The following is a 25,335-nucleotide window of genomic DNA, read 5'->3' on the forward strand; positions in this document are numbered from 1 at the left end:
CATAAAGGTAAAAGGGTTGGGATGCTGCTTGTTTCCACTGATGTGGAAGTTGTCACAAATTGTATGTTTGAGAAATGCTGTTGCTCCTCCTAAATGCATTCAGTGCATCTGCTTCATGGAAGTTTAGATAAATTGGCAGGAATTTGTTCTGTTGGACTTTCTTACATTACCAAATTTACATTAGCAAAGGTTTTGTCCTAGTCAAATAATCACGATGCAAAGGACTGCCTTAAGCCTTCTGCTTCTAGTATAGCATCATCCTGATCCCTACTGTTGGCTTTCCTTGTGCTTTCCAGTGTCAAACACTTTCATCCAGTGGCTGTCAAGGTTCTTGGACCTCTTACATGGCCAGTGTCAGAATCCCATACATAGATCATGCTAAGGAACCCAGCTTAATCATCCAGCCCTGTGTTCAGTGGGTTAATCCTAGCTGTAGCTGTCCATGGAAAAACTCCATTCAGTTCAGTAGCCATCCAAAACGTTATGAATCAAATACACAGCTTGGATAAATGAAGAATATTTTAAAAAATTAAAAAAGTTCTAAAAGAGATTAAATGTTCTAACAAAACAAACAAACAAACAAACAAAAAAAAACACAAAAAAAGCAAACAAAAAAAAAAAAAACCCAAAAAAAAAGCTGTCAGGTCGTATGTTAGAAATCTAAGCCATTTCTTTCTTTAAGAGTGAACACAAACTACAACAACCTTAAATGAATAATTGCTTTCAATTCAGATTCTGTTAGTTTTTTAGTTTTTTTTTTTTTAATCAGACTTATAAACTAAACCAAACCAACCCTCTGAGCTCACCACACAGATGCTGGAGGAGACAGCACACGCTGAGCTCTCGGTGACTGCGGGGCAGGGGAGGAGGAGGGGGTGGTGGAGGAGGAGGGCCAGTGCTGCTCCACGACTGCTCAGCGTGGGGATGCTTCTGCCATAGCACGACGTGCCAAACTGCAGTCAGGATGTGTGGCTGCCAGCATTCTGCCCTCTCCACTTCCACAACAGTCTTGTTTAAATCAACCTGAACTCACCTGCTTTTGTGGCTCCTTCTGGGGTCCGCAGCTCCGTCATGACTAAAAGCTTCCTAAGAAAAATCCACTCTCTCCATCTGACTCTTTTTAGCTCCAAACAGCAAATTTACGACCAGGTAGGCTGTCTGCTCAGAGATTGAAAGTGGAATGTGAAGTTTCTTGAAGATACACTTAACTCCTGTCCTTTCTAGGCAAGGAGCGTGTTGTGATTTAGACATCATGTATATAATTGGTGTATATACAAACTGCAATAGCCCTGTATGTACTATATATGTATATGACTATCAGAAAAAAAAGCACATTTTAAGAGAAACTGTTGAGTGCTGTGCAGAATTATATTGGTCTATGCCAGTGGGTAAATACCTTGATTCAAACTGAGACTATAGTTCAGAGCAACTGTTACCACTGAAGGACAGACTTCAGGCTAAAAAGTGATTTTCCCCCCTTAACCGTCACCCATCAAATTACAGATATTTTGCTTGTAAAGAGCCAGGGCTGTCTCCAAGCTGCAGTCCTTGTGCAGTCACCTCTGCTGTGTCTTCAGTAGTGCCTTCATCTCCCCAGGCTATACAATGAGGGCAATGCCACCAGTCTGCTGCCCATGCCCAGCAAGCCCTGCCACCCACTCACCCGCAATGTCTTTATTTGTTTTCACCTACCTCTTTTCACAATGAATGTCCTTGCAGTGCTCTGAATTTTGTTAGTTGTCACCTCTCCCTTCTTTCCACGCTCCAACAGTCATCATGGTTTAAGAATAAATAATTTAAAGCAGGATTTAGCCTTTCTGTGAGGTGGTTTAAACAGAGAGCTGTTGCTCAGGATTCATGTTAGGTCAGCACTTTCAGGCAGTTCAGGTCTCTACCTCTTTCTGATGTAAATTATTTGGATATAAAATTCCCAATGCATTGATTAAACCTATTCTTATCACTCAGACTAAGTGACAGGTTGCTGCAGAATCTTCTTCTGCAGTGACTCCGTTGCTGATTACCACTGTAAAATGTGCTTAATGGTCTTCTAGGGGATAATGGTCCTTCACTGGCACTTTCAGGATTGTAATTTATATGTTCTTTCTTAAAAACTCCTAGTATGTGTAGATGGGAACTGGGATTTAACATCTTGATCTGTGATCACGTAGTTTATCCACTGAACTCTGTATGAAATACTTTTAATATATGTTATATTTTCTGTTAGCACTTTTTAAAATTTGTATTTAAATGTTAATTTAGTTAAATTGCTATACTCAAGCATGCCTTCTTTCCTCATATTTACACTTCTTTATTTAAAAAGCAAAATGAACACAAAGCATGGCTTAGAGAAAGCTGGCTCTTCTCCAGATCTGTCTTTATTTTTAAATATTGATTATTACTTTTAGCATTTTCCCACTCTGTGCCTTCAGCTGTTTAACTCAACCACTCTTTCTCTGAAATAAGCATTCAAACAGTGGAATATTTTTATTGTCCTGTCATAGAAAAAGTTGTCTATGGATATAAAAGCCTACTCATCAAATCTTGCATTGAGGAGGTCTGCAAAAACACTTTGAAGTTCTTGGGGAAAAAAACCCTGACAATAGTGACCCACAGTGATTTTTTGCAAATATGATGGCTTATATCTCAGAAAAGCACTATTGGGAATAAAATAAAATAAATTAAACCATCAAAATGCCCAAATCACCAGCATTACAGAACCAACACTTCAAATATGAGTTGAGGCATATGCTGGCTGACCTACAAGAAGCATCCTGGACAATGTCCATGTTTAATTTTCACCAGAAAGTTCCTTTTCTTCTTCTTCTTTTTTTTTTTTTTTTTTTTTTTTTTTTTAATTGGCATTTTGTAGCTGAGGTTGCTTATCTGATAAAGCTGCTGTAGGTGACTGTAGAAAAAGAACATTAGACCTCAAGATTTAATTTCTGCAATCTTACATTGCAAACATTTTTTTGCTCATGCAGTTTATTCCACTGGATCTAAAATAATTTCTTCGTATTTGTGAAACAGTACCAAAGTGTGGGCATGTTTTAAGCACAGTGGCTGCTTTTCATCACCCTGCAACTTGAACATTGAAGTCTTTGCAGGACATGATTCCTCGTTTGTGTGATTTGCAAAAGGTGCAAATGAAAAAGCTGCACTTGAAACAATGATTGTTTTCCTCCATTTTCAATAGTAAATGAATAAAATTGTGCAAACTTAATCTTTCACACCCTTAACTGAAAAATTAGCATTTTATCATTGCATATAAATAGAACCTAATTAAAATGAATTGCATGAACTTCCATGAAGCTTTTTCCTCAAAGTTTATTGATTCATATATATATTACAGTCATAAATTGATCTTTTCTTTTTCTGAAAGAATTTTTAGCAAGGTAGACGTTAAGTAAAACAATCCACAAGACATAGCACTGATGAGTATCCAAATTATTTCAAGGTGTGAATGCCAGTGGACAAAGACTTTCAGATTAATTTGAAATCAGAAGAAAAGAAGTATATTTAAAAAGTGCTACTATACTGAAATCTTTGGGGATATTTTTTTTTTGTGGTGTGAAGTGTCATTACCTTAAGAAGCAGAAGGTATAGCTGCTGTCAAAGTTAAATGATATACATGAGTGAATACTGTAGATGAAATACTACTGCTTATAAAATATTTTTCCATTTTGAACAAATCTGTAAACGACACCTTTGTTTATAAGAAAATGCTTGTAATAGTCACTGTAATATTCAGCTGGGGATAAAAAAAAATTTGTGAAATAAACACTTTTGAAGAAATTGTGGCTCATGGTCAAAAATAGGAATGCAAAAAACAACCCCTTTCAATATACACTTCCTTCCAATTGAAACATTTCCTGGTAGTTTATAGACATAAATTAGGAGAATCACTTTTACTTATGACACTGGAGTTTTTAGAAGTTATAACTTGATTTCAGAGGTGCTGAAATATTGGCAGCTAATTAGAAACTCACTGAGTGGGGAGTGTTATGGCCCTGAGTAAATGAGTGGAGAAAAGGAGAGGAAATGCCACCCGTTGTGCATGTGTGTAAATCACAGAAACCCAGAATGGTTTGGGTTGGGAAGGACCTTAAAGCCCATTCACTTCCACCCCCTGCCATGTGCAGGGACAACTTCCACTGTCCCAGGCTGCTCCAAGCCCTGTCCAACCTGGCCTGGGACACTTCCAGGGATGCAGGGACAGCCACAGCTGCTCTGGGCACCCTGTGCCAGGGCCTGCCCACCCTCCCAGCCAGCAATTCCCAGTTCCCAATCTCCCACCTGTGCCTGCCCTCTGGCAGGGGAAGCCATTGCCTGTGTGCTGTCCCTGCATGCCTTGTCCCCAGTCCCTGTGCAGCTCTCCTGGAGCCCCTTGAGGCCCTGGCAGGGGCTCTGAGCTCTCCCTGGAGCCTTCTCTTGTGCAGCTGAACAGCCCCAGCTCTGCCAGGCTGGCTCCAGAGCAGAGGGGCTCCAGCCCTGGCAGCAGCTCCGGGGCCTCCTCTGGGCTGGCTCCAGCAGCTCCACGTCCTTGTGCTGTTGGAGCCAGGGCTGGGGCCGCTCTGCAGGTGGGCTCTCAGCTGAGCACAGGGGCACAGGGGCAGAATCCCTTCCCTTGGCCTTAAATGAGACTTAGATGAGGGAAGTCCATGGCAAAGGGAGAAAATACAGCAAAACCCTCGGCCCCTTTTAAAGACAACATTGCATGTCCACTGATTTATAGATTTACTAAATCACTAGAATTATGTAGAGAAAGTAGCTGAGAGATTATTTAAATGAAAAATGGGAGTCTTCACAGGATAACTTTTTTTTTTCTAGAAAATTTACAGAACTTTAAATGTGTCCCTGAAGACGTATGGCAAATTTTATTTGTACACAAAATATTTTCACTGCCTTCCCTGTCTTCTGCCTGACAGCCGGGATGGTTCCACTGGAGCAATTATACAGATAAATCACACCTCAAGGTGCATTTCAACCAACAGAACTCTGCAGAGTGGGTTTTGTGGTGCAGCTTGGAGGTCCAGATTCCTAGCTGGGAGGGTGGGCAGGCCCTGGCACAGGGTGCCCGGAGCAGCTGTGGCTGCCCCTGGATCCCTGGAAGTGTCCAAGGCCATGTTGGACAGGGCTTGGAGCAGCCTGGGACAGTGGGAGGTGTCCCTGCCCATGGCAGTGGGTGGGATGGATGAGCTTTAATGTCCCTTCCAATCCAAACCATCCCTGGGATTCTAGGATATTTGTGTGTGGGTTAAACTATTTTGTATTATCAGAGTAAACCATGGACCTGTCCTGCTGTCTCTTCTTGCAGCATCCATGGTGCTGCATCACCGGGACTGATATGTGCACATTGCAGCCCATGGCGGGATCAGTTCCTCCCACTAGCGACCAATATATGGTTGCAGGCTTTTTAGCCCTTTTATCCCCGTGTTTTTCCTGTCTGCTGTGTTTGGAAAATGAGAGCATCCACATGCTTGAAGGTTTCAAACAGATGGGCTGCAAGCAGCTCCTGCTCACCTCCATCCATGTCCAGGGAAGCCAAAGCCTGGAATTAGGGACAGCGCTGGGTCAGACACAGATTGTGCACGAATTCAGGGGTGCGACCCTCCACAACCCCCTCGAGGACCTTTACAGACCTCAGCTGCATCGGGGCTGGACATCAGGAGGAATTTCCCCATGGACAGGGAGGTCATGAATCGGAACTGCCCAGGGAGGTGTTGGAGTGCGCATCCCTGGAGGTGTCCAAGGAGGTGGCACCGAGTGCTATGCGCTGGGTGACAAGGTGGGGATCGGGTGACAGGCTGGACGCGATGATCTCGGAGGTTCTTTCCAACGGAGGCGATTCCACGATTATCTGCAATTAACCGCAACACGCCGTAATTCCCTGCGAGGCGGGCGGCGGGGGAGCCTCCCCCCTCAGCCACCGCCGATTCGCCAAAACCGCTCGGAAAAAAAAAAAAAAAAAAAAAAAAAATCGAACCAAGCAGAAGCAAAACTTAAAAACAAACAAACAAAAGAACCCCCACCCCCCCGCCCGCATTTTAAAATAAATTGTATCAAGAAGCTAAAATTACGCGTAGAAAACAACCTTAAGCAGCCCGCCTGCCGGCCGTGGCCGGCCGCCCCTTCCGCCCGCGGCGTGGCGAATGTGCGGAGCGGGCGGGCGGGGCCGGGCGCGGTGTGGCCATGGCGCTGCTGAGGGGTGAGGATCCCGTCCCGCCGCGGATCCCGGGCTCCCTGAGGGGCTCCTGAGGGCAGGGGGGGGTCACGGCTTGGACGCTGTAGGGGCCCCCAAGGCGAGGCAGCTGGTGGGGCTCGCAGGAATTACAAAGTGTGGGCCCCCCCCCGAGAGCCGTTCCCCGTGCCTCCCGGGGGGATCTCCGTGCCCGCTCGGCCAGACGGCTGGAAGTAATTCGGAACTTCCCAAAAAACGTGGGGTCAGAGCGTGGGAATGAGGTGCAGAGGGTGGGGATGATCGTCGTAGGGTGGGGAGGGGGCTCTGAGGGTGGGAGTGGGGTTCAGAGTGGGAAGGGGTTCAGAGAGTGGGAATGGGGTTCATAGGGTAAGAATGGGGTTCAGAGAGTGGGAATGGGGTTCATAGGGTAAGAATGGGGTTCAGAGAGTGGGAATGGGGTTCAGAGGCTAAGAATGGGGTTCAGAGAGTGGGAGTGGGGTTCAGAGGCTAAGAATGGGGTTCAGAGAGTGGGAATGGGGTTCATAGGGTAAGAATGGGGTTCAGAGAGTGGGAATGGGGTTCAGAGGCTAAGAATGGGGTTCAGAGAGTGGGAGTGGGGTTCAGAGGCTAAGAATGGGGTTCAGAGAGTGGGAATGGGGTTCAGAGAGTGGGAATGGGGTTCAGAGGGTAAGAATGAGGTTGAGAGAGTGGGAATGGGGTTGAGAGAGTGGGAATGTGGTCAGGGAGTGGGAATGGGCTTCAGAGAGAGAATGGGGTTCAGAGAGTGGGAATGGGGTTCAGAGGCTAAGAATGGGGTTGAGAGAGTGGGAGTGGGGTCAGGTAGTGGGAATGGGGTTCAGAGAGAGAATGGGGTTGAGAGATTGGGAATGTGGTCAGGGGATAAGAATGGGGTTGAGAGAGTGGGAATGTGGTCAGGGAGTGGGAATGGGGTTCAGAGAGAGAATGGGGTTTGGAGACTGTGAATGTGGTGAGGGGGTAAGAATGGGGTTGAGAGATTGGGAATGTGGTCAGGGGATAAGAATGGGGTTGAGAGAGTGGGAATGTGGTCAGGGGGTGGGAATGGGGTTCAGAGATTGTGAATGTGGTCAGAGGGTGGGAATGGGGAAGCACAGGGTGGGCAGGGGGTGCAGAAGCTCGGAGGGTGTCAGTCACAGCCTCTGTGTTCAGCACTGTTTTCTGCAGTAATTCAGTGTTTGGCTCCCTGCATGCTCGAGTCAGTTGTGCTGCAAGTGAACTCATAGCAAAGGGTGCGTGTGTGTCATGTAACTAGGAATCTGAATTGTGTATCGGGAGCAATTCCTCCATGGAAAGGGCTGTCCAGCCCTGGCACAGCTGCCCAGCGCAGTGGTGGAGTCCCCATCCATGGAGGGATTTAAAAGCTGTGTTGATGTGGCACTTGGGGAACGTGGGTCAGTGGTGGCCTTGGCAGTGCTGGGGAATGGTTGGACTCCATGGTCTTAGAAGTCTTAGAAATCTTTTAGAGCACAGCTGATTCTGTAATTCTGTGATTCTCTGTTTACGTGCAGTGACTCTCAGCGACACCTGAACTGTCAGTGACGGGGAGTTTGTCACATCCAGGCCCTGCCTGATAGTGCAGGATAAACTCCTTAAGTTGCCTTAGCTCCTAAAAGTGTTTGGTGCAAAGAAATAATTTATGCTCTACATTGTTTAAATTCTGTGACTCTTAAAAATGAGGTAAATGCACCTTTTAAGACCTGGTCTTGTATGAAAACAAAATTAAAATTTATTGCAATAGGTCTTTTTATGTATTTGACAGCACTTTTCTACTTGACAGACTGTACCTGAATAATAACATACATGTCAGTCATGGTGTGAGACTGCAGTGCTAAGGCCTGTGTAGTCAGCATTGTATTAGTTCTGATGGTTCTGCTGAGCTGGATAGCACAGAGGGCACCTTGCCCATAATAATTTGATTTTAGTTTTCTGTGCCCGCTGCAGGATTTTCTCTTATCTCAATCCATAACTCTTTCATATACCATTCTTGCTTCTTGACTTCCTTTTTTTTATGTTATTGGTTGTTTTATAGGCTTTCAAAATAGGATCTGATGAAGAATTATTTTCGTATCAAGTGCATTTGATATATGTCGGAGGATTAAACAGTGTTTCAGTTCCCTGTTTGGCAGCAAGTGGTTAACAAAACCAGTTTAAAAGATGTCTCAAATACAGTATTTGGTAAGGATTCAGGGTGATCTTGGCTTTCTTTCCCCAAAAGTTTTCAGATCTCTCTGCTTTAGGTACTGTTCTGCTCTATTGCAATGTTTATCACCTTGGAAAATTGCAGAGACTCTGGAATCTTTCTCTGATAATGTAGGGCAGAGCTAATTAATGGAAATTTAGGAAGAGTTGTCAAAGGACAAAGAGTCCTTTTTCACTCAGGACTTCAGCCACCCCTTGTTGTCTCTCCTGAAATTCTGGGGAGGGGGTAGCATCTATAAGTGCCTCTCCAGTCAAAATTTGAGAGGCTCTGGAGTTACGTACCCTGAGGGAGTGTCTGTGTCTCCAGGTTAATTCAACATAACACAGACGGTGCTGCTGCTTCTTAATCTTCTTCTCGTACTGGTTCTGCTCAGTCTTCTCTCTGAGTCTTGAGTTCCTGTTTTGTTGAGCAGCCAGAAGGTGAACTCGGGCACAGAACTGATCCAGGTGAAAACGAGGCCCTCGTGTTCTGCTGAGTTAGTGTTCAGCTGCCTCTGTTGTGTGACCTGCCCTGGTTTATTGGCCCCGTGGAGCTGGTGGGAAGCGGGCAGCAGTGAGCAGCCTCTGTGAAAGAGAGAGAGGTGGCGTTGATGTGGAAGGAACGTTTAAGGGCAAAGTTCCATCCTCGCCCCTGCGCTGCTCGTGAGGCAATGCCACGGGGGGGGGGGGTGTGACTGAACAAACAATGTGGGCAACCTGGCCAAGAGGGAGGAGAAAGAGTTCTCTCAGCTTGGTCAGGTCCCCAGGCTGGTCTGCAGCAAGGCTTTGTCATCTGTTAGGGTTGGCACAATTTGCAGGAGGCAGGGAATGAGTGGACGGGAGGAGTGGTGAAGAATGTGGGCGTCAAGGCCTGTTTTGCTGCGGGAAAGATATGCCGAGGAGGGAAGGTTTAGGTTGGATATTGGGAAGAAATGCTTTGCCATGACGTGAGCCACCGGCACAGGGTGCCCAGAGCAGCTGTGGCTGCCCTTGGATCCCTGGAAGTGTCCAAGGCCAGGCTGGATGAGGCATGGAGCAGCCTGGGACAGTGGAGGGTGTCCCTGCCCGTGGCAGGGGGGTTGGAACTGGATGATCCTGGAAGTCCCTTCCCATTCTGTGATATGAGTCTGAGCATCCTCCCTGCACATTTTAGAGCTCTACACTGTGTTCAGGTCCTTGTCAGTGGGGAACCTTGACCTTGACCAGTTTGGAATGTCCTTTTCTAGCAGTCGTGCAGCCTGAGGAGCAAATACTTGCGAGATGGAGGAGCACCCTCTCTCTGACAAAACTGCCAAGTAAACACGGATCAGATGACCCAAAATCAGTGCTCAGGAGCAGCTTAATGAGCAGGCATTTTCGTTTGTCTGCGTTCTTACATCTGTATGTGTCCCTGCAGTGTTACCTAAAATAGCTGGCTGTTTGATGGGAGTTGTGGAAAAGGGGGTTGTGAGTGATACAGTTCAACTGGGGGAAAGTTCACAGCCTGCCTCCCACTTGTTTTTCTGCAGGCGGGAGCAGAGAGCCAGCGTGACAGGCAGCCAGGAGATGTTTGCTTTGGTTCAGAGATGGCTTCCCCTGAGCTGGAATTTGTATCTACTGCTCCTGGCCCTTGCATTTGTACACAAGTGCTTGCGCATGGTCTCCTGCCTAGTAAAAACTGGGTTTTCTTCTCAGGAGCCAGAAGATTCATGCTAAAGCAGTTTAGGTGGCATATATATTTCTGGTGGCAGGAGCATGAATGTTTTGGTTAGGGAATGTTTTTCCTCTTAAGCTAAAGTACTCAAAATGCATGTAAAAATGTGTATGTTTGGGGGGTTGTGCTTTATTTTTTGATTTGAGTTTTCTTTTTTTTTTTTTTTTTTTTTTTGTGGAAGCTGTTTCTGCGTATAAACCAAAAATCTGCTGATTTTTCTAGGATGAGGGAATGTCCTCTGCTGAAAGCACTGTTCCTTATCTGATTTTTTCACAGGTGTCTACTACAGGATTTCCTAGATGGAAATTTCTGTCATGCTTTTAGTGCATTAGCACTAATTTCTGATGCATGTGGCTGCCCACTCCAACTCCACATTTGTATCCAACCTTGCTTTGTCGTCAAACCTCACTGTGCAAACGGGGGCATTTCAAGATTCTTCCCCGCTTTTCTTTCTGCCTGTCAGTTCCTCACGCCTTCCCTGGTCTAAAGCACCACTGCCTCGTTCATCTGGAGCTTCCCGTGTTTCGTGCTGCCCGTCCTCACGAAGTTCCGCGTGAATCCGGGGTGTCACCCGCTGGAGGCCCGGCTTGGCGCTCTCCCGCGTGCGAGGCGCTGCGCCTGTGGGTGATTTCTGCCTGTGGGTGATTGATTTCTGCCTGTGGGTGATTTCTGTGGGTGTGCTCACCGCGGGTCCTTTCTGCCCCCGCCGCAGGTGTGTTCGTCGTGGCAGCCAAGCGCACTCCCTTCGGCACTTACGGGGGGCTGCTCAAGGATTTCTCGGCCACCGACCTGACGGAGCACGCCGCTCGAGCTGCGCTGGCCGCCGGCAAGGTCCCCCCCGAGATCGTCGACAGCGTCGTCGTGGGCAACGTCATGCAGGTTGGTAGCCTGGAAGACCTGCTGCTCGCTCGGGGCTGCTCCAGGCACCCTCGGTGTGGCCCGGTAGCCGGCTGCCTCCGGCTGGCAGCCAAAGGGCTGGAAGCGAAAGGGGTCAGTAGCAGTTTGCAGTCTAGTGCTTCTTGCTCGTGCTTGAGGGGGTGTATCCCGTGTGATTTGTGGGGTGCTGTTGGGAGCAAGGCTTAGCTTGCTTTTTTTAGTGCCAGAGGTAGTTTAAACGAGGACGAGCTGACCTCCTAGAAGTATGTATCAATTAACTGGTTAGTTGCTAATCCCAGGTACGTTTCCCTTGTTTTAATGGCGCGAGCCGCGTGACTCGGCGATCAGTGTTTTTTCACTGAGTTGCATAAATCCCTTTCTGTGTTAAGCCTGTAAGCGATTTGAGTCTATTTCTCTTGTGTTTTCTATAGGATTTTTTTTTTTTTTGAGTGAACTTTGAGCTGGAAGGATACATGCTTTGATTGGCAGAGACATTTGGGCAGTCGTGTCTTTTCCAAAGAGCTTGTGAGGAGGATGCTGTTGTACGCATTGCAAAACTGCAGTTACCCACACATACAAATGAGGATCTTTGTTTTAGGCAAGACAGCGAAGAGCATTCCTAGCTTTTTTTGCTTTGTATTCTGATTTCACCATTACTATTAAGGGTGGGGACTTTTAATTTGCGCTGCATGTTTCAAGGATGCAGAAGAAGCAAGTAACTGAGAACTTGGACAATAAACAAAGAAACAGACAGTATTCCTTCTTTGGATTTTCAGCTTTAAATTATTCTGTCTCCTACAGCTACCATCTAAACTTCTTGTATTCAGCTTTTCAATTTTGTAAGAGCTGTTTGTGGCCTAGGAAAGCATTGCTGCACTCAAATCTCTTGTAGTGCTTTCACGTAAAAAATAGCAATATCCTGATAAAGTTTCTTTTGATTTTGAAAGTACATATCTTTTCCTTTGCATCATACTTCCCCATTCCAGTAGATTATTTTTTTTAATTCTGGTTTATTGATATTGTTTGATTAATTTACTGTGAACGTGTAACTACTTCAAACTCCCCTTCTTCAGCAGAAGTGGCCTGATTCATTTTAATTTTCCTTTCCTGAACTTGAGTTAGTATTTTAGCACTATGCACAGAACTTGGTCTTTGTAATATGTTTTAGCTTAGGGCACGTTCCCCAAGGGCATAGGTGTTCTCTCTGGTTTTGGGAGGCCTTCCCCTGTTAGTCTGAGCAATATTAATTTACCGTATAATAATTGCAGGTTGCCAGGCAGGATCTGCCCCGGTGTCAGCCTGCTGTGTGGGTGCTGTTTTGAAAATAAGGGATAAGGGGAAAATCCACAAAGCTGCTGACTTAACACACGTTCTTTAAAATGCATATTAAGACAGTGGCACTTTCAGATCCTGTAGGATAGTGTTTTCTTGAACTGAATCAAAATGCTTCTGGTGAGCGGTAGGGTTTCTGCTGACACACACCTTCTTCTGTCAGGGATGCAATTTCACCATTCTGACTTTCTATCAAGACTGTTTTTGCTTTCCAAACCGACGAGAGTGTGTCAAAACCTCTTTCCTGTTCTGCCTGCAGAGCTCCTCAGATGCCATCTACATTGCAAGACACGTGGGTTTGCGTGTGGGCGTTCCCATGTCTGTTCCAGCCCTCACTGTCAACAGGCTCTGTGGCTCTGGCTTCCAGTCCATTGCCAATGGCTGTCAGGTACAAAGCTGTATTTCTGTGTCAGTCCTAGCTTTTGTCACGCTGTTAACACGTACAAACATGTCCTTTGTGTTTGGGATGAGTCTTGACGTGGATTTTTGGTAGAGATTTCTATTGTCCACACAGCTTTTGCAGGAGTTCAGCCACCACCGTGCCACAACCATGTGGCTGGTTCTCAAAATCCAAGTACTGTAGTAAGTTTTGGTTTATTATGAGGACTGCAACGAGTGTTAGCTGGTGAAATGGGGCTGTGCTATAGTTGCATCCCACGATCCTGTTTGTATGGACTGGAATTACTGGACTCCAGGAGTCTTTCATCTCTTGATCATTGTTTACATTCTCACCTGGCTAGCTGTGTAAGCAGCAGCCTGTGCTTTTTAAGTATGCTTTTGTTCAAAGATCCAAACCTCTCGTGGGTTAAGTAGTTTATGGTGTCACTTCTCTTAAAATAGAAGAGAATCAGCTTCTCTTTGTGGAGTTGGCCAAAACCATTGAGTCAGAGCACTGGGATTTTTGTTTCATTTGTTCATACGTTGCTTTTATGAATACTTGAACAAGCAGATTGTTGATTGTGTGGGATTCTTTTGGTTTTGCTTGGCTAAAGAATTATTTTAGGTCTGATACTCTAAAAGAAAAAATGTGGAAAATGTAGAGTTAAGGTTTCGTGTTTGCAATAATATCCGCCCGACTGTTTTTCCTAATGCTTTTTGCAAAGGACATACACAGGTTTTGTCCACACTGAAAAAAATCTGCTGCAGAATGTGACCACTTTTATTTTAAAGTATGGTGGTGAGGTTCCTTTTCAAAGATGGCATTTCATCAATGCAGCCAGTGCTGCTTAGGCACTCACAAAGTTTTTAGTAACTGAAGGGAGCATCTCAGCACATATTGCTACACACAGGTTACTAACTAGAAATCTCAAATGCATGTCAAGCTCACAGAATCATGGAACTGTTTGGGTTGAAAGGTACATCAAAAGACACCCAGTTCCACCCCCCTACCATGGGCAGGAACACTTTCCAATACCCCAGGTTGCTCCAAGCCCCGTCCAACCTGCCCTTGGACTTCCAGGGATGGAGCAGCCACAGTTTCTCTGATGTAATTTAATTTTCTTTCATTCTAGTTCATAAATAACCTCAAAGTCCAGCTCAGTGAAGCATTTGAAGGAAGCAGTATTTTTGAATGCTCTGATGGTGCATTTAAGAACTGGGGCTTTTAGGTTTCGTGTGCTTTGCCATTGATGAATTAATGTGTTTCGTTTTCTTACTTTGGCAGCTACCTAGCTATTGTCTTCTAAAATTATTATGTCCCATTTTTTTTTAATTGTAAGGTCTTACTTCAGGCTTTGAAATGTGATTTGTATTCCTTTTGAGAAGAGCGGGAGCTCAAAGCCACAAGCACAACCATTTGTGAACCAAACCACACAAGCATGCAGATGCCTGATGTCTTTGTTCCTCTGCTCTGTCATGTGTGCACACCCATATTCTCTTCTTCCCTCGTGGATGTAATCATTCTTTGGTGAAAGGAAGAAAAAGGGACGTGGCATGAAGGAGACAGACCCCACCATTAACAGAAGGGTAAACCCTTCATACATATACACACATGGCTAAGTCTGGATTCATTCTAGGTTGGTTGCTTTGCAGGTGACAACCTCTTCTTGTTATTTTCTCACTGAAACAGCCAGCTAAATACTAGATGTGTTTTTTTTTTTTTACTGTGTTAACAGGAAATTTGCCTGAATGAGTCAGAAGTTGTTCTGTGTGGTGGGGCTGAAAGCATGAGCCAGGCTCCTTACGCGGTTCGAAAGGTTCGGTTCGGAACCAGATTAGGAGCAGAACTCAAGGTACTTCCTTTATTCTGTGAGAAAAGCACTGTTTATATCAGGATTGTAGGCATTAAACCTTTGAAATGAAATTATTGGAGATTAGATCTAGACTTTGTAGTTTAAAGCATTTATCTAGTGTTCAGACAGTGTCAAAACAGTAGGTTCAGGCCATTTGGTGACGTGTGCCAGCTTTCCAGCTTTTTCAAAACCATTTTCGAGTTCCTGTTCCATGTTAAACATACCAATAAACTCTTGGACACAAAATTTAGTTCACTTGGTACATCCTGTGCAAGTACTATGTACAAAATGTCTGTGAAGTGGAGGCACACACAGTTTAGGCAAGGCCAGTAATGTTGGCAGTAGGTAGATAGACTGGTAAAGAGCATGTATACCTCCAAGCTGTGAGCATCTCTCAATTTCAAAGTGGAGCCTTGAAGTTAAATCCACTGACAAGGAAGTTATCTTTACATTTTCTTCTGAAGATGAGTCCTAAGTGAATACTGTGGGAAATGTGCAGCAGGACAAATCAATAACATGCCACCACTTACCACTCAGTAGGCCATAACTGACATCAAAATGCAAAATGATGATATTTCAGTGTTTCAGGCCTCTGGGGTTTTTCCCCACGCTGTATTTCCATTGTGAAGATGGTGAATATGATGTCCTTGATTCTGTTCTTGTGTGGCACAGGTCCTACAGACAGCACCTTCACAAAGTTGCTGATACACCAAGTAGGTGCAACTGTGTTCTCACCATAAAGATCATTTAATTACACAGTGACAGGTGAATGGATGGGTTCTCTTGCAGAACTTTACTGCTGACAGAGATAACAAAACCCATCTGAACTGACTGGGCTTGCCTTTATCAGGTTGAGTGAAGGTAGAGTTGGGTGTCTTCTCCCCTGAGATGTTAAACCCTCAGAAACCTTTGACTCTAGTTAAGGGGATTTTACCTGACAGTAGAGAAAGAGCTAAAGAATCAGTAGGCTGTTGTGCCCTCTCACAGTGCCTCCCATTTCCTTCCTGGCAACCAGGAAGTTTGCTCACAGGGCTCTAATAAATAATTAATACAGAAGCTGAAATACTAAAAATCTATTTTTAAAGCTTTCCCCAAGCCTCAGTGGAGATTTAATTAGAATAGCACACAAGAACTTGCACACTGTTTTTCAGTGTGTTCATTCTAATAAATCGGTAAATTATCTGTAGGTAACCTGAATTAATTCTACAAAGAGCCATTAGTTTCTGAGAGACTGCTGAACAGCTAGAAGCTGTCAGCAATAAAAATACTATTGCCATGCTTTCTGATTTCCTTCTTCCGTTGTTCCGTGCAGCTGGAAGACACGTTGTGGGAAGCCCTAACAGATACACATGTTAAAATACCTATGGCAGTGACAGCTGAGAACCTGGCTGCAAAATACAGCATCTCCCGGGAGGACTGCGACCGGTACGCGCTCAAAACCCAGCAGAGGTGCAAAGCTGGTGAGTGAGTCGAGGAGTGGAGGTGTTTGTGTGACACTAGTTCCAAGTCTAAGTCAGTTTTGAGCATTGATTCAAAGTGTTCTAAGGTTTTCTCTGGCTCTTGGTGCTCGTGTCCTTCTGTTTGCATGCTGTAATTTGTGATTTTGTTGGCCCCCGCCATGGCGCTCTTGCGGGGGTTGACTTTGAAAGTGTGCTGTGAGGTGTTGCACCCCTCAGAAGCTTTAGTGGGAGCCTCTTTCCACTGCCTTCCTGTGCCTTCCTCAGGGACATTCCATAGCTGTTGAGGCAGCCAGCACCTCTGGCCAGTCGCGGGTCAGCAGGCAGGATTCATGCTGGTGAATGTCATTTGTTGGTGCCCCTCTGGTGGGATGCAGCATTGTCCCAGGCATGGCTGACTGCACTCCTTTCTTTCCTCTGCACGGCAGAGCAGGCTCCCAAAGTGACCCACAATCCTCCCCGTGTGCCAGCATGTGCTGTAATTCATCTAAATCCTTCTGCTTTCTTTTGCAAATTGAATGTTGTTCTTGAATGCTTGGACAGTCAGAGCACATGGAATCTGAAGAGGGGATATTTGTTTAGGAGCTGTGTTTTAAACTGTTCTCTGGCTGGTTTACATGCCCAAAAACATAATTCAGAGGCATTCAGCTCTGGGCCTCCAATGTAAGAAGGACGTGGAGCTGCTGGAGCCAGCCCAGAGGAGGCCCCGGAGCTGCTGCCAGGGCTGGAGCCCCTCTGCTCTGGAGCCAGCCTGGCAGAGCTGGGGCTGTTCAGCTGCACAAGAGAAGGCTCCAGGGAGAGCTCAGAGCCCCTGCCAGGGCCTCAAGGGGCTCCAGGAGAGCTGCACAGGGACTGGGGACAAGGCATGCAGGGACAGCACACAGGCAATGGCTTCCAGTGCCAGAGGGCAGGCACAGGTGGGAGATTGGGAACTGGGAATTGCTGGCTGGGAGGGTGGGCAGGCCCTGGCACAGGGTGCCCAGAGCAGCTGTGGCTGTCCCTGGATCCCTGGAAGTGTCCAAAGCCAGGCTGGACAGGGCTTGGAGCAGCCTGGGACAGTGGCATGTGTTCCTGCCCATGGCAAGGGGTTGGAGCAAGATGGACTTTAGTGTCCCTTCCAACCAAAACCATCCCAGGTTTCTGTGACTCAGTTACTGTGAAGTTTAGGCTAAAATCCAGTGAAATGTGCAGTGGCCATCCTGGGACTCAACATACGTTGCAGGCCAAAGGTGCATATAAGAAAGGAAAGATAAGTAGGAAAGGTGAATATAAGAAGGAAAGAAGTGCTTTTTGTAACTTTTCTCATAATTTTTTACCCTTCCTGCTTGTTCCTCTTGTTACCTAACTCCTGCCATTCCTGGAGCCTTTGCTAGAAACTGTGTTTCTTGTTTTCTAGGATTTTACCTTGCTGTTTTTATTTCTGCCTGTGGGACCAGGTCATCTTATCCCTCAGTAAAGAGAGAGCCCCTGTGTGTAATCAGGAAAGAAAAAAGTTTTGAGGAATTTATTGAGAAGCCCAGAGGTGGCTAAACAACAGCAGATCTGACCATTTCAGTGTCTTAGTTTTAAATCTCTGTCTCATGTTCTATTAGGCAATCTGGCCAGATGCTTTTTTGGGCATCTTAGGTACCTACAATGACTTGAATTGTTTTAGGCTGTTTAGGCAGCTGAATCCCATTCTGAGATCCTGGCTTGACAGTGAGAGCCTTTGGAGGATCACCTTGAACAGGATTTTTATTGATATACAGTATCTTATCAACAGAAACAATGTGGCTCAAGAGGTTTTTTGCACATTCCTCTCTGAGTGAGATTTACATCTTGACCATCTGAGAAATGACAGAGCTGTAAAATAAAGCAGCAATAAAGGGGAATATGTACTAAAAATAAACCCAGCAGTTTACACCAAAAAAACCCCAAACAAACCAGAAAGAGGTCAGCTGTTTAAACTGAAATAAAATTTCAATATTTGAGACTTTCTTTGGAGAAGTTTGAGAGTGTACTTCTACAGTTTTTGCCCAATTTCTTAAAATAACAAAAACCACAAAAAAACCCCAAAAAACCCAACAATAACTAAGCAAAATAAAATGTAAGTGTTGCTGTCCCTGAACTTCTGGTTTGAATAGAGCAGGAAGCTGTGTGCACATGAAAATATGATTGTTGGTCATGCTGGGCAATCATCTTGATGTTTCTATATCGATGTTTCCTTTTTGTGGTTGCAGCTAATGATGCTGGCTACTTTAAAGCTGAGATGGCACCAATTGAAGTGAAGACAAAAAAGGGTAAAGAAAGCATGCAAAAGGACGAGCACCCCAAACCCCAGACCACCATGGAACAGCTGACAAAACTCCCATGTGTCTTTAAAAAGGATGGAACAGTCACGGCTGGGAATGCTTCTGTGAGTGCATCAGACCCCTTGGGTTGGGCACGTGTCCCCTCTGTGGTTCTCCAAATTTATTGCCTCTGTTTTTAACCTCTCACCGAGTTGGCTGTCAGTGGTGTCTCCTGACAAAGATGACTTCTAATTCTGCAGCTAAATGCCCCAGCTGACTCTCCCAGCCCCGTGCCAGGTGATCCTGGCAGGTGCCAGGGGATCCTTCAGTCAGCTCCTAAGTCCTAAATTTGGCTCTGTGGGTTGCCACTGATACTGCACTGAAGCATTGGCATTTCCTCTTCAGCCTTGAGCTGTACAGTTGGTGGCTGCAGTGGCTGTGTAGCCACTCTACATTTTTTTGGGGGGCAGTGGTAACTGAACTTACTTGCTTTAAACCTATTTTTTTTTTTTTTTAGTGGGCATACTGCTGCTGTTTATCTTTGTACCACAGCTCCTGTCCTCTCTCCCCCAAACCACATTTTGCTCTTACCCAGAATATACTCAGTGTTTAGCAGCATGTCATTGTGGACTGTTCCTCTCACAGTCATTATCTTAATTAATTGATTAAAGTTCTTTGGGCCAGATGGAGTGCTGTGATCATACAGTCTGAATTCATGCCTAAAATAGATCATAGCCACAGTTAAGTGTGGGTGTCTGTAAAGTATCTTTTATAATTAATAGCACATACATTATCCATTATTAACAGTGTTCTTGCAAGTCAGCAGAATCATATTTCCAATGCTGGGAAGACTTATTTTTCTTTTCTAACACATTGGAATTCATTAAACATTTATCTGTATTTAACTTTCTTTCCCCAAGATTGTTTTCTGTTGTTTTGAAGAAGCATTGTTAAATATTAATTATAGTACCTCCGACTCAAGCACCTTTTAGGGGTTTGGTTTAAAGAGTATGAGGATTTTTTTTTTGTTTGTTTCTTTGTATTTTCTCACTAAGAATGCTTCTCTCTTACTGCTAGGGTGTGTGTGATGGAGCTGGTGCAGTCATCATTGCCAGTGAATCAGCACTTAAAAAGCACAGTCTTACTCCTCTGGCAAGAATAGTAGCTTATCACTCAGCTGGCTGTGACCCTTCCATCATGGGCATTGGTAAGCTGCAGTAAAGCACATCATTTTATGGCATCAAACAGCACTAAAATGTTCTTGCCATGGGGAGAGGAGAGGAGAGGAGAGGAGAGGAGAGGAGAGGAGAGGAGAGGAGAGGAGAGGAGAGGAGAGGAGAGGAGAGGAGAGGAGAGGAGAGGAGAGGAGAGGAGAGGAGAGGAGAGGAGAGGAGAGGAGAGGAGAGGAGAGGAGAGGAGAGGAGAGGAGAGGAGAGGAGAGGAGAGGAGAGGAGAGGAGAGGAGAGGAGAGGAGAGGAGAGGAGAGGAGAGGAGAGGAGAGGAGAGGAGAGGAGAGGAGAGGAGAGGAGAGGAGAGGAGAGGAGAGGAGAGGAGAGGAGAGGAGAGGAGAGGAGAGGAGAGGAGAGGAGAGGAGAGGAGAGGGGAGGGGAGGGGAGGGGAGGGGAGGGGAGGGGAGGGGAGGGGAGGGGAGGGGAGGGGAGGGGAGGGGAGGGGAGGGGAGGGGAGGGGAGGATGCTTCACTGTGCTCAGGCTGGTGCTCTGAAGGTGTTTGTGTGTCCTGCTGTCCATCCCTCTGTGTCAGTCCGTCCCTATTGTGCAGAGGGACAGATTTGCTCCTCAGTATGGCAGTGTCTGACCCACAGGAATAGCACCAGCATACTCCCCCAAGGCTCTTCTTTATTCCCCTTTTTTACTGCCTCTTTTAGTCAAGAAAACAAACACTCAGACATTTTTTAAGAAACATTTTCTCCTAAAATTCACTTTCATTTGCTGTAAACTCTAAATCCCTTGATAAAATGTGTAACTGAGTTGCCTGCCTCAGCTCTTGTTGATGGAGTAGTGTAAGCTTTCAGCAGTTACTCAGTGGCTCAAGCTGCTTGGATCCCAGGATATGCAACTGTTCAGGTATTACTTGGAAAACCAAACCCTTTCTTGGTTGCTCTAGTCCCATATTTTCTGTTTCCTCATTAGTATCTCTTAGTGCAAACAGTCCCTCAAAGCCAATCCAGACACCAGAGGATTTTTCCCTTCGCTTTAGTTTGCAGACAGCATTGTATCCCAGCACTGCTTTTCCTCTCTGTGTTCCGTTCAGAGGAGCTGTTGTTGGCAGGTTCTGAGTGTCAGTAGAAATGCAAATGAGGCATTGTCAGATTTGTTTTCCTGGTCAGACTGCCTCACTGACACAGCCTTCAAAGCAAACGTGGAGGGAGGGTTTTCTTCTCTGGACTTGGTGATGGCATTGTGCTTCCTAAACCAGCCCATTCTCTCCAGTTCAGGCAGCTCTTCTAGCTTGTTTAAAAACTTCATAAATCATATGGAGGATCACTCAGTATCCCTAGTCCTTCACACCACAGCTTGTCCCCAGCAGCTCAGAGAGAAAAGATGAGTTTCATCGACATGGCAGCAGCAGATCTGACAAACAGGAGCTCAGTCTAAGCCACTGTCGTTTCACATACTGGTGGCAAGTCCTGTCTCACAGTGTTCAGTGAGAGAATTCATTGTTTTAAAAAAGAGAGAGGGGGGAAAAGTTTACTTGGCTGTCATTAGGGGTCTTTGTGTTGTCCACATGAGACCCTCCCATTACTCTCATGCGTAACAGGCATACTAAAATCCTTCCCTAATAAGATGCATTTAGTCTGGTGTTAAGCTGCCTGGGGCTCCCTGAAACTCCACTGAGCTCTGAACTGACCCCTTTCTTCTTTTAATCTTTCTGTCTCTTTGGTAATTTACTTATTTTTATGTTTTTATTCTTTGATAAAAGCTCTGTGTTTTCAACACCATTTTTTGGCGGTGTGATAGCATTTAGAATTGTTGGTGTTTTAGAATTGAATGATCAGCCACCACCCAACATCTCAGTATGTTTGTCCTACAGGCACGTACCTGATTAACCCTTCCAAATTCTCTTTGAGTGTGTGTTTCCTTAGGGAGCTGTGTTTGGGATTAATTTCCCTTAGTAGTTTATATTAGGTTATAGAAGGCAGGTTTCTTCCAGAGGACAGTATTGTTGCCAAACTCTTAACAGTCTGAAACCCAAAATCGTACTTTCTGCAGTTGTCCAAGACCTGGGTCTGAGGGAGCATTTAATTTTTTGGAATAAACTAATTAAATGTTTGGCTTTTTACTAGAAGATTTTCAGATATATTAAGAACATGAAAACAACATTACCCATAACTAACCACATGAACAGAAAACTCCAGAGCAGCCTGTATTTTTCCTATTTTGTTTCCCTGGAGGCTGCAAGTTGTGAGGAAAGAATAAATGGAACCAAGAGTACTGGGAAGGAGAATGCCTCAAAACCATTGTGAAGTCGTTTCATTTACCTGGGGACCGTCACTTCTTTTGACTCAAAAGTTCTCTGTGCAGCAGTAGTGACACTCTTAGCTTTCACTGGCTGTATGTTGGCAAAGAGACCAATTAGTTTTGAGATTTAGGAGCTCTCTTACCACCTAATAGAGCAGGTGAGTGACATGTCCAGAATTCATTGTCTGTACAGAAGCTCATGGGAGGGGTTCTCATGGGGCTTTATAAATTTCCCTATGTAAAACAAGTTTCTATATAATTAATTTAATAATTTTTTAATGTAACTAACTGCATATGATTTCCAAACAGGACCTGTACCTGCAATTACAGAGGTTTTGAAGAAGGCAGGACTGACCCTGAAGGATATGGACTTGGTAGAGGTGAGATGTTTTTACAGGAGCAGTGATTTTACCCCTGATCTTTTTAGCAGAAGGATTCCACTCATGCCTTGTAGGTGTTCTTGCCTGTCAGGAGCCTGCCTGACCTCTGTCCATCCAGTTTCTGCTGCGCAGTCACTACAAAAATCCCAGGCACGTGGACGCTGGAAATGGTGTGATCGCATTCCGTGGAAAAAAATACGCTCATGTGACATGACGTTTTACTCCCTTGGCTGGACTGCTCACGTTTTTAATCAGTGATACACGTGGACAGGGCCTGCTTCTGTAGGAGCAGCAGGCTCTTCATGGACCCACTGCCTCAGAAAATGCTGTACCTTTTTTTTTAGAAAACACACCTCATACTTGCAGCAGGCTCTTCATGGACCCACTGCCTCAGAAAATGCTGTACCTTTTTTTTTAGAAAACACACCTCATACTTGCAGCAGGCTCTTCATGGACCCACTGCCTCAGAAAATGCTGTACCTTTTTTTTAGAAAATACACCTCATAATTTCTTAGTGTTTGAATTTAGGTGTGTTGGATTGACAGACTGTGCGTTGTCTGAGCATGCTGTTATAAACAGCATTAAACGTTTCTCTCAAAAGGACCAGTTCACCTCATTTGATCTTGTTTGCACACATGCTGCTGAAAGCTGGTGTTAAAACTTCTGTCCTTTCTCTGGTGCTTTAGGTAAACGAGGCATTTGCACCTCAGTATCTGGCTGTGGAGAAAGTGTTGGGCCTTGACCCTGAGAAGACCAACGTCAACGGAGGTGCCATCGCCATCGGCCACCCTCTGGGGGCCTCGGGGTCACGGATCACAGCTCACCTGGTGCATGAATTAAGGTATGCACACAGACAGCAGCTGCTCAGCATGGCTGCACTGCTGTAGGATGGATTTTGAGCACGGATACCATGTGACTAAACTCTTCCCAGTCAGCCAGCCTAAAACTCTCCTGGCTGGAGTGGGCCACTTCCTGTACGGATTTGCCACCTCTGTGCTGCAGGGGAGGTCCTGCACGTGCCTCACATTCCATCCTGTTTTCCTGACAGACTCATTAGTTCACCTAGATCTGATCCAAGCCCACAGGAACCTGTGGGAAGGCTTCCTTTCTTTTGAAATGGCCTTTGAGCAAAGTCTCTTCTTAATGTGGTACATTTCATAGAATCACGGAGTCCTAGAATGGCCTGGGTTGGAAGAGACTTTAAAGACCATCTCATCCCACCCCCTGCCATGGGCAGGCACACCTTCCACTGTCCCAGGTTGCTCCAAGCCCTGTCCAACCTGGCCTTGGGCACTGCCAGGGATGGAACAGCCACAGCTGCTCTGGGCACCTTGTGCCAGGGCCTCTCCATCCTCATAGCCAGGAATTCCTTCCCAATATCCCATCTAACCCTATCCTCTGACAGTGGAAGGCATTCCCCCTTGCCCTTTCCCTCCAGGCCCTTGTGTGAAGTCCCTCTCCAGTCCTTTAGCTGCTGGAAGGGGATGCTTTAGAAGACTTTGTTGTCACCTTCTCTCTCCTTTAGCCCCTTTTCAGAAATTCTGGCTCTTTTGGCTTGCTTGATATGCTTAGCACCATTTTAATTTGAATTTTCCTTTGTTTTTCCCTCTCAGGGCAGAGATCACTGTGTCTCTTTGCTTGTCCTTGCAACACTGTCTTAGTGCTCAGCCATGAAACTTCAGATCATTTGCACCTTGCAGAAATCTGTTTCTTGGAGTGTAGCTGTAGGAAACCTAGCATTTAAAAACTACCTCAGCAGTGTTCAGGTAGTTTAAAAACTACTCCAGAAATGTTCAGGTGGGGTCTAGTGGAAGAAGTTTTCTGCCTGTGGCAAGGACTGGAACCAGATGATGTCTGAAGTCACTGCTCAGAAATATTTCAACAGCACTTGAGACTTCGTGGTATTTTGCTAGAAAAATAACAACCTACACATTCTAAAACGTCATGCTCGGTGACACCCAGCTGGTGGCTGGTTTCCTCTCATAAAATCAGGGCAGGAGCTGCTGTGTCTCCCTGCAGGTAACCCATCTCCCCTGTTGCTGTTTCTGAGCAGGCGCCGTGGTGGGAAGTACGCGGTTGGGTCGGCGTGCATCGGCGGTGGGCAAGGCATCGCTGTGCTCCTTGAGAACACAGCCTGAAGCCTCCTGGGCACTGCAGCCTGGCCTCAGCTGCTGATTCCTCCTGAAACCCGCCTCCTCTGACAACAGAGCGTCGCTGCCTGCCTTCCCTGCAAGGTAAAGGAACAACTGAGAAGTCAGAATTCTGAACAAAAGAGATTCATTGATGTCTTTCTAACTAAAGGAAGTGCAGCATCAATATAATTTCACACTGATGAAGTATTTTCTGAAAGCCTCTTTTCAATCAACGTTTTTCTGTAGGCAAAATTATTTTCATTTCCTGAGGAAATTGCCTGACAAACTTTCACCCAACCTGCCTTAAAATAGCAGTCAGTGCAGCTTTTTAAGCAAGTATTGCTTAAACTTATTTCAGCTACTGACACTGTCTGGCACATGTGCCTCCTTTGTTATCAGGAAATGTGAAAATGTAATCAGAGACTTTCTGAAGTATATATTGATTGTAGATTGATGGCTATTAACCTGTACCCTGCTGTTCTGCAAGGGAAAAGAACAGAAGCTGAAATTTTCATTGTGCCTTCCAAAAGAATAATAAATATAACACATAAAGAAAAAGGGCTTGGTGTTCTGTTTGTTAGTTTGTTTTAAAAGTGAATCACTGTGAGAATTGCTACTTTTGGGAAATCAGTGTTGGGTTTTGGAGAGAGTGTTTTTTTTTTTCTGGTTGGGGAATAACTGGTGTTCATTAGGTAGTTTCTAGAGAACTCCAGCAAACCTGCCAGCCCTCTGAGAAGGGGCATGGCTGCACCTGGCCTGCTGTCACAGAGTAACTGCACGCATTCAGCATCTCATTCTTAAACTTCCTCTGATAGTGCCACCCGTATTTCTTGGGTCTGTTGGTGTGGGGCTGTTCTTGGCCCCACAGTTTGGGAGGTGCAGCTCCGAGGAAGCTGCCTCAGAGGCAGTGGAGTTCGAGTCATGAATCATTTGACAGAACCAGCATGACATGGGGGTGAAATGAAGTCTTTGTGCTCACTGGAGTCCTCCAGGCTGCCGTGAGCAGCTTGCAGCTTGCTCTGCTGGGCGTGTCTGCATCAGGTACTCACTGGAGAGAGCCCTGTCAGAGACAGCACACACCTCTCCATA

General features: G+C 45.5%; 1 protein-coding gene across 1 annotated transcript; it reads left to right on the top strand.

Moving 5' to 3' along the window:
* Nucleotides 1-6,150: 6,150 nt before the first annotated feature.
* On the top strand, nt 6,151-24,806 carry ACAA2 (acetyl-CoA acyltransferase 2). The gene is made up of 10 exons (XM_053932337.1): nt 6,151-6,205; nt 10,801-10,967; nt 12,556-12,684; nt 14,411-14,527; nt 15,840-15,987; nt 18,204-18,379; nt 19,332-19,461; nt 22,044-22,114; nt 22,801-22,955; nt 24,168-24,806. Exons 1-10 carry the CDS (start codon nt 6,190-6,192, stop codon nt 24,250-24,252), a joined length of 1,194 nt encoding a protein of 397 aa, XP_053788312.1. The 5' UTR covers nt 6,151-6,189; the 3' UTR covers nt 24,253-24,806.
* Nucleotides 24,807-25,335: the final 529 nt, after the last annotated feature.

Source organism: Vidua chalybeata, chromosome Z (assembly GCF_026979565.1).
Source record: "Vidua chalybeata isolate OUT-0048 chromosome Z, bVidCha1 merged haplotype, whole genome shotgun sequence".
Classification (NCBI taxonomy): domain Eukaryota; kingdom Metazoa; phylum Chordata; class Aves; order Passeriformes; family Viduidae; genus Vidua; species Vidua chalybeata.